Here is a 9,619-nt window from a genome sequence, read left to right as displayed (position 1 = left end):
TGGGGACCAACCAGTTTCCACAAGGAATATGGCTTAAAGGCACAGTTCACCGAAAATGAAAATTTGTTCCAAACCTGTATGCTGTATTTTTTTGTGAAAAAATTCTTTAGAAATGTCCGATTGGTTCTTTTGAGTTGAATCGGTTGATCTGGTTCACAAAACAGGTCTGTATGATTCACTCACAAATTGGAAAATGTAAATGTCAGTCTGTTTGTCACACGAGCTATTGTACAGTATGACTTCAGAAGACTTGGATTAAAGTCATATGCTAATTTTATGATACTTTTATTGTGCATTTGTGAAATGCTTTTTGAAGCTTGAACACTCCAGCCAGCATTCTTTGTAAATGCAAGGAAAAAAGAGAATAATACTTCCTTCAAAACTTCTTTAGTCATCCACAAAAGAAAGAAAGTCATACAGGTTTGGAACTACTTCAGAGTGAGTAAATGATAACCAAATTTTCATTTTTGTGAGATCTATTCCTTTAAAAAAGGGACTAAAATAATGTCTTAAAGGTACAGTCAGCGATTATTTTTGCTTATGCTGATTTGATTAGGCTGATATGACTGGTGTCGTCTTCTTGTGGGTGTACATGATTTTACATATTGTTCAAAAGTTCAATGAGTATATGATAACAGAATTTTCATTTTCGAGTTGTCCTTATCCCTTTAAACACCTTATGTGCACCTTTAAAATCTAAAACGGTTTCTGTAGAACTAGTAGAACTAGAACATAGAAATATTACTAGCTCGGAATAAAAATGTGGGCATATTCATGGGTTTTCATTGAGTGTGTGTGTGAGAAGAGAGTTTGTGTGTATCCGCGCATGTGTGTTCACATCAGTTGGCTCACCTGGGAAAGCAAATGATAAGTTACATAATCAGGGCAAATAAAATTACATCCGATTCTCTCAAACACACACACACGCACGCACGCACACACACACACACACCATGCTCCTAACTGCGCATCTGTATTGCCCTCCTTCTCTTTTCATCTTCTGGCTTGTGTGTGTGTATCTTGGCAGCAGTGTAACAGGTCCAAATGCAGATTCATTTATGTCGTGCTGAAAACAGATTTTGTGAAGTGTTTATTACTGCAGTGCCTCTAATGTGGTAAAATGTAGTTTGGACTGGTGCCACCAGAGGGCGCAATCTGACTCTTTGTTTCATGTCAATGTAACTTTAACCCCTGAAGCTTTTAAAGCAACATCTAGACACTTTAATGACCCTATGAAAGCAATCATGCAGACTGTTAACTCTGGATGCTCTGAGCCGAATGCTAATCGAATGTGAGCACAATCATCATGATTAGTTTAATTGATGATAATAGGACTTGAAGATCAAGTCATGTCTGTCTTAATGTGTGTGTGTTCTAGTTATGGGTAAATCAGGAGGAAAACACTGCGGTCGAGGCTGCCGAAAGCTCCAGCGAGGTGCAGAACGGCCACGCGGAGGCCAGTCCGAACCCCAGCACCGACTGCCTGTGTCTGGGCCAGCCCACCCAGAACCGGGACCAGATGAGGGCCAATGTCATCAATGAGATCATGAGCACAGAACGACATTACATCAAACACCTAAAGGACATCTGTGAGGTAACAATCTTTGGCTGTCTCCTAGGAGAAATATACATAAACACAATTGAGCTAAAAAATGTAAACACAGGAAAAGCATACAATTAGAAAGTTTACGTGGATAGCATGGCTCAGATAATTTGCCTTTGTGAGAATCTAATGAGACATCATAAGAAATGTTTATTGAGCACCAAATCATCATATTTGAATGATTTCTGAAGGATCATGTGACACAGACGACACAGCTAAAAATTCAGCTTTGCCATCACAGAAATAAATGATGTTCAAATGTGTTAAAATAGAAAACAGTCATTTTGAATTGTACTGTTATTTGACAATATTACCGTTTTACAGTATTTGAGATTAAATACCGAGAATAAGAGACTTCTGAACAGAAGTGTAAATCTATGTATGTGTTTCAGGGGTATCTCCGTCAGTGTAAAAAGAGGAGAGACATGTTTAACGACGATCAGCTGAAAGTGATATTTGGAAATATCGAAGACATTTACAGATTCCAGTTAAGCTTTGTCAGAGACCTGGAGAAACAGTTTAACACGGAAGAACCTCATCTCAGTGAGATCGGACCCTGCTTTTTGGAACACGTCTGTATTCCAACATAGAAAATCACTGACATATACATGATAGGTCATGGGGAAAACTGATTTAATTTAACATTTTTATATTTTCATTTACAGCAAGATGGATTCTGGATCTACTCGGAATACTGTAACAACCACGTTGACGCCTGCATGGAGATCACACGTCTTATGCGAGACGCACGATACCAGCACTTCTTTGAAGCGTGCCGATTGGTCCAGCAGATGATCGACATCGCCATTGACGGCTACCTTCTCACACCAGTCCAGAAAATCTGCAAATACCCTCTACAGCTAGCAGAGTTACTGAAATACACAGTACAAGAACACAGGTAAACACAGAAACATGGATATGCTAACACGGTGCATCACGCAGATAATGGCGGTCGGGTCCACAAAATATATGACTGTAAATGACAAATTTTTAACTGACATATCTACTTTCCACTTATCATTTTGACAGCCCTCGTTTCTTTCTCTTCTCTTTTGCTCATTCTTTTCCCTTTCTCTCCCAGTGATTATCGGTATGTGGCTGCTGCGCTAGCTGTAATGAGAAATGTCACTCAGCAAATCAACGAACGCAAACGAAGGCTTGAGAACATTGACAAAATCGCCCAATGGCAGGCCTCTGTACTGGACTGGGAGGTGTGTGGCTAAAGCTTTTCAGACCAAGTTAATTAGCAGTATATAAGATATAAAAGAGAGCAATAGTGGAGTTGAACCTGAAAATTTGGTTGTTTATTGTTATTTATTTATTATATATGTATATGTAGGTTTTGAAGGTTTTGCTTCTTAATATTTTTCTGGAAACCATGATACACATTTTTTTGTAATTTTTTGAAAGAGAAATCTTTTGATCAATTTAATGCAACCTTGCTGAATAAAAGTATTCTTTTCTTTTTCTTTTTTTTTTTCTAAATCTCAAACTTTTGGGGGGCAGTTGTGACCTAATGGTTAGAGAGTCGGACTTGGAACCCGAAGGTCACAGGTTCGAGTCTCAGTACCGTCAGGAAATGAAGGTGGAGGGAGTGAATGAACAGCTCTCTCTTCCACTCTCATTACCCACAACTGAGGTGCCCTTGAGCAAGGGACCTAACCCCCAATCGCTCCCCGGACACCGCAGCAAAAATGGCTGCTCCAGTTGTGTGTTCACGGTGTGTGTGTGTGTTCAATACTCACTGCTGTGGACTTGGATGGGTGAAATTTCAAAGAGCACAAATTCCGAGTATGGGACACCATACTTGTCTACACATCACTTCACTTCCACTTTTGAATGGTAGTGTATTACAGTTTCCACAAAAATATATTAAGCAGCAAAACATTGATAATAATAAGAAACATCATATCAGCATATTAGACATGTGACATCATGTGACAGTGAAGACTGGAGTCATGGCTACTGAAAATTCAGCTTTGCCATCACATGAACAAATTACATTTTAAAACAATTCTATTTTAAATTGTAATCATTTTTCAAAATATTGCTGTTCTTACTGTATTTGTGATCAAATAAATGCAGCCTTGTGAGCAGAGATGTTCAAAAACATTTAATGTTAATTATTTGGACAAGTAGTATATTTAACATTTTTTACTTTTTTTCTATGCAGTTTCTAATGAAATCTGGCATCTATGGCACATGTTTGATGTTTGTTACTGACGTGCAACCTGCACCACAGGCATCATATTTGATTGGAGAACTGCATACTGAGACATGAAGACATCAGAGTCTCAGTGGTGTCAGATGTAATGATTCATTTGTTATTGTGTGTGTGCAGGGTGAGGATATTCTGGACAGGAGCTCAGAGCTTGTGTACACCGGGGAGATGTCCTGGATATATCAACCGTACGGGCGCAGCCAAACCAGAATCTTCTTCCTGTTCGATCATCAGATGGTCCTCTGCAAGAAGGTGAGAGAAAGAGGGGATTAAGGCACAAATAACACTCTTAAGTTCAATTGATGATGATGAAGTAGGAGTCCGCTTTAACTGGGACACATTGGTCTGGAAATAAAGTGTAGAAAACAGGTAAAAAGAAGGTGATACCTATAGATAGATAGACAGATAAATAGATAGATTACTACTGACAAAAAATAAAAACAATGTCAGGCATGACTCTTGCAGTCCTGTTTTTCGTTTGTGAGGAGTAGGAATCTTTGAGGGAAGGTAGCAGGCAGCTGATGATGTTTTCAGCACATTGCACTCTATAACTTTCACTCGGAGAGCGAAGATGCAGAATTGAACAAGACAGGCATGGAAAAGCAAATTATGGTGGTGTAGCGCAACTGAGGGTTTGTGATTTGGATTCGAGCTGAAGGTAAAATCCGTTTGTGTTTCACTGTCCTCCAAACACCCTCAAGCTCAAAGCACATGGCCCATTTTTAGTCTCTCCACAAAGGTGCAAAAAACATCTCTCCAGCACCATATGACATACACAGACAGTTCAGCAACACAAAAACTGAGACAATCAGCGCCTGTTTTCAAGACTGATATGAGATTACCCAGACCAGCCAACCAATTAGCAGTCTTACTATTTATATCAAACATGTTTGGAGACTTGTAATGCAAATCACTATGATCTCTAATAGAAAGGTGACACACGCATCCTATCCCACCTTGTATGCATATGTACATGTAGTTTACATGTACATTTATTTTAATATAATATTTAGTTTCATTCAATTCATTCAATTGTCTGGATCGTCAGTACCGACTACAGACACACTAATAAAGTCTCTCCGCCTTCCACAGGATCTCATTCGCCGTGATATTCTCTACTATAAGGGCCGAATTGAAATGGATCGATATGAAGTCATTGACGCAATCGACGGCCGAGATGATGATTTTAACGTTAGCGTGAAGAATGCCTTCAAACTGGCCAACAGAGACACAGACGAGATTCATCTGTTCTTGCCTAAAAAGCTGGAGGAGAAAATGCGTTGGCTTCGGGCGTTTCAGGAGGAAAGAAAGATGGTCCAGGAAGATGAGAAGATTGGTGAGAACTTTTGCATTTAGTCATTATTCATTCTCATGCCGTTTCAGATTTGTATTCTGTTAGCTTTTTTTTAAATTCAGGCTGAGCTTTTCGATACAGTAACCATACAAGTTCACCACTCTCACAGTGATTTAAACTTTGTTCTGTTCTTCACACAAAGCTGTTAAAGTTTTACACTAAATGTTGTCTGTCATTTTGTCGCCTTAGGGTTTGAAATCTCTGGGTATCAGAAGAGGCAAGCCGCCTTGACCGTTAGGAGAGTCACCAAACAGAAAGGTATGAAATCTTGAAGCCTGCGTGACCATTATTGTGTTCAGTGGTGGGTAGGTTACTCTAAAAAAGTCATTAATAACTAGCTACTAATTACATCTTCAACAGTGTATTGTTGAAGTAAAGTATTGCATTATTTATTAATAATTACTTTCTAAATCCCATGTCAACCTCCAACAGTTGAACAATACAAGGATAGACATGAAACTGCTCTTCTAATTCTTTCAAATAAATTATATAAAAGTGTATAAATGATCTTTGAACTGACCAAAATATTTAAAGGGAGAAGTTTACATTAAAAACATACATTTTAACATTAGACGTTAAATTTGGATGTTGAATCTGGTTTTAGCCTCTTAGGGTGTGTTCACACTTGGCTGGTTTGGTTTAGCTCGAATAAATTTAATCAAATTAAATTAGAAAAATGAGACATTATAGGGCTGTTACCAATCAAATGAAATCAGTATCATCAAAATCTGCAGAAGTGGCGGCACTGAAGCTGCATCTTAAACAGCATTTAGATGTGTTTACACTATAATTTCAATTGCAGAAATAATGCTATGAGATAAATGTTTTAAAGATAATATTTTGAATATTGAATTATGATATGATTTTTTATATTTTTTCATTAGGCAATACTTTAAACATGAAACTAAAACCGACAGTAGGTGGTGGCAAGTCACTGTCTTAATGAGTGAGTCATTGAATCATTCAATCATTCGATTTGCTCAAATGACTGATTCATTCAGGAACGAAGCAAGTGACTGCCTTTGTGAATGTAATATTGAATCATTGTTTCATTCAAAAATGCTGCTTCATTCAGGAACGAAACTGTGTTGCTTGGAGATGCGGCTTTGTTTGGAACTATTTTTGTTGGCAAAATAGAGCATAAAAAGGCAATATTCTGCCTAAAATGTAACACAATATTAACTTGTTTATTGACTGTTGTATTAACTGTTGTATAAAATCAATATCAAATGTGTAATCATACTAATATTCAGAGAATACATCATTTGGTTGTGTGATATTGCTTAATTATATCATATAGAAATATAAGAGAAAAACGCATTTTTTGCCTTCATATATTAAATTTTGGGGGAATTCTAACTGCATTCTATTAGGCTACATCACACAGTGAAACTCTCAAGGCATGTTTCTGTTTTTAACAAAGTAAGGGATAATGTACATCCAGCCAGTTGTTATCGCAGAATAAACCCCGACAGAGTGATCAGAATCTTGCATCAGCCTGAAGGGGTTTATTCTAAGATAACAACCGGCTGGAAGTACATTATCCCTTACTTTGTTAAAAACAGAAACATGCCTTGATTTGGAATTATTGAAACATCCCAATTTTTCCATGGCTACTTGCCACTTAAGTAAATAGTTTGGCACGAAAAATGTCTTGAGTTGAAATATTTTATTAAGTCTTTAAACGCAAAGCTTCCGTGAAGAAAGCAGTTGCTAGCAAGCCAAGTTCAAACTAGACGGACATTTAAGGGATACGGTACAGTCATACCACATATTACATGGCATTTCGCCACACAAGTAATAATGGGGATAAGAGAAAATGGGGATAAAATCATACCAGTTTGTTATCTTATAATCCATTACATTGTACAAAACAATTGTCGCAAAATGGCAGCAGCTGTGTTTGCATGTATATTGCTATCGACAGGTTTATTTTTTTGCATAACACAATTTGCATTTCCAATAAATGAAACTGTATTCTTTTGTATTGCTGTTACCATGGTGAAAAAGTCCCAATGAGAAAATACAAGTAAATCAATGCAAATTATAATTGTTTGCCTTGCAGTAAATGGTGCCTGTGGGTGTTACATACAGCATAAATCTACACAAAATTCAAATAAAAGTCATTTTAACCACAGATAAACCTTGAGTTTATGCATCAGGCTTTTTGTTTTTTTTATGTGCCCATCTTCTCAGGTGTGGGCCGGTCGGTCCCCCCAGCGTACCCACCGCCTTTGGACCCCATGAACCCCGGGCAGTACCTCCTCCCTGACGGCTACGGGCAGGCGGATGGATATGAATACGAGCCCAAGCGCAGCACATCACCCTTCTGGCAGAACTTCAGTCGGTTAGCTCCCTTTAAAAAATAGAACACACACCTACCAGGGGTTGGATACACCGGCCTCTGTATACTTGGAAAAGCACTATTCTACTTAAGATACATCTGTGGGACTTGAGGAGGACTGACACGACACAAACTACAGGAGAGAGGACGGACCTTGCTTTACTGGGGTTTACCAGGCGTATTTCTTTTACTGGGGTTACGGGGACACCTCGCCGGGCCGGCTGCACTGAATTCTGCACACGACATGTTGTAATTCACAGAAAAGAAATTCACGCACACACACACACACACACACAAAACATACACATTTTATCCCTCAGCACTCTCTTTTTAGAGAGGTTTTAAATTATGAAATAAGAAAAATCACCTATGGTTTCTTCTTCTCTACACAAATCGACAAAAAGCGAATTTTCACTTTTTTGAAGCACTAAACCACCGTAATGACTCTTTCTCTCTAGCGCCGCCCTGGTGTTCCTCCGTGCACTGTGACTTTTCGGGGCATTCTCTCTCACCCAATCTCTCTTTTATCTCTCGATCTCATACTCAACATTATCACGTGTTTTTCCAACAGTTTCGAGTCTGGTCAAAGCTGAAGATTTTTTATTTTATTCCTGGACAATTTCTCCTTGGATGGAACCTGCTGCACTCTTTAGTTTGTTTTGCATGAGAATCGGTTCATTGCAGGTATTTTTATTTGTGTAATTCTATTCGTACGGGTCTCAAAGAACAGTGGATCACGATCTGCAAATTTGTCACTCGATCACAGTCTACTGGAAACAACTTTGACATTCAGAGAAACCTACAATCGATCAAGCTTAAAGTCGTTTTGGTTTGGTGGAGCTTTTGGGTACCCTGAGAAAACTACAGACCAGAGAAACCTGAAGGAGGAACTGTTTTGCTCTGAACAGTGGACCTCTGTAGCGTGTTTACGTCAGAGCCTTGTTTATCCTGAGCTCTCGGTCTTGGCTTTATCATTGTTTCCTCTCTCCCATCATCAGTGCTGATCAGTTGTTAAAAAGTAATAATTCCACCTCTGAGCCCGTCTTCATTTTATAGGGAATGATACTCAGACCAGGACGACTTTAATCCTGCTGATCAACCTCGTAATGACGTGCCAATTCATGTCTAACGTGCCAAAATAGTCTGGTTGCCAAATTTTCCTCGAACAGGTGCATTGGCATGTGCGAATGCCAACCCCATGAGCTGGTACCCCGCCATGTGACTTCTCAGGCGAAAATTAAGTCAGTGAAATTTGGTTATCGCTGCTAGGATTAGCATGACATAGAGTTTCAGTTTTTCCTTTTTTTTTTCTTTTTTTTTGGGTTGTTTTTGGTTCTCTCTCTATATATACAGTATATATATATATTTATTTTTTCCCAAATTAAAGGGACTTGTGCGAAATTTAATTTATGGTATATTCGGGTTTTGTCTGATAACTTCAAAGGATAGTATTTAGTCCAATCACAATATTTAAAGTATTGCTATAAAACATTATTTATTCTATTATAGTGTGATTTTTCTTTTTTTCCATCTTGATCCTCTTTCTATATTTTAGAGCTTCTGCTGGAGTGTTAAAGACCTTTTTAGGGCATAAAAAAATGTAAGAGGACAGTATGGAAGAAATATGTCACACATGTGTACTAAGTGCCACATGAAACTATTATTATGTTACAAAGGAAAATAACAGTTTAATATTTTTGATTCGGTGATATGATTGAAATAAGAACATTATATCATTATTTCATAATAAACTTAATTATGGAGAAAACAGAGTTGAACTGAATACATGCTTCGTCTGGTTTTATTTGATTTCGTATATTTGCTAAACAGTGATGCTGGTTTCATTTAAAAAAGAATGTTATAGTGAGGGTATTACAAAATAATGACAACATAAATGGGTCAAATGAATTCCCAAGGAAATTATGGAATTATATAGGTTTTTTATATTAATTATATAAATACCACAAGTATTTATCATTAGTATTAAACTGATTCAAAATAGATATCCAATACCGTTCAAAGGTTTGGGGTGATTAAGATTTGATATATTTTGTTTTTGAAAGAAATTAACTTTTATTGAGCAAGGACACAAGGATG

General features: G+C 37.7%; 1 protein-coding gene across 2 annotated transcripts in view; it reads left to right on the top strand.

Annotated features, from left to right (window-relative positions):
• Nucleotides 1-9,164, top strand: part of arhgef9a (Cdc42 guanine nucleotide exchange factor (GEF) 9a) — a 27,151-nt gene extending 17,987 nt beyond the window's left edge. For both annotated transcript variants that reach the window (XM_081365418.1, XM_081365417.1), the window contains 8 exons: nt 1,379-1,594; nt 1,996-2,175; nt 2,269-2,501; nt 2,685-2,814; nt 3,945-4,076; nt 4,917-5,160; nt 5,368-5,436; nt 7,375-9,164. In XM_081365418.1, the coding sequence (XP_081221544.1) occupies nt 1,379-1,594; nt 1,996-2,175; nt 2,269-2,501; nt 2,685-2,814; nt 3,945-4,076; nt 4,917-5,160; nt 5,368-5,436; nt 7,375-7,547 (1,377 nt within the window). In that variant the 3' untranslated portion in view covers nt 7,548-9,164. The remainder of the gene's footprint in view (nt 1-1,378; nt 1,595-1,995; nt 2,176-2,268; nt 2,502-2,684; nt 2,815-3,944; nt 4,077-4,916; nt 5,161-5,367; nt 5,437-7,374) is intronic.
• The last annotated feature ends 455 nt before the right edge of the window (nt 9,165-9,619 follow it).

Source organism: Scardinius erythrophthalmus (genome assembly GCF_964197995.2).
Source record: "Scardinius erythrophthalmus genome assembly, chromosome: 5".
NCBI classification, from domain to species: Eukaryota; Metazoa; Chordata; class Actinopteri; order Cypriniformes; family Leuciscidae; genus Scardinius; species Scardinius erythrophthalmus.
The sequence above is the reverse complement of the archived record's forward strand: the minus strand, read 5'-3'. Positions and strand labels throughout refer to the sequence as shown.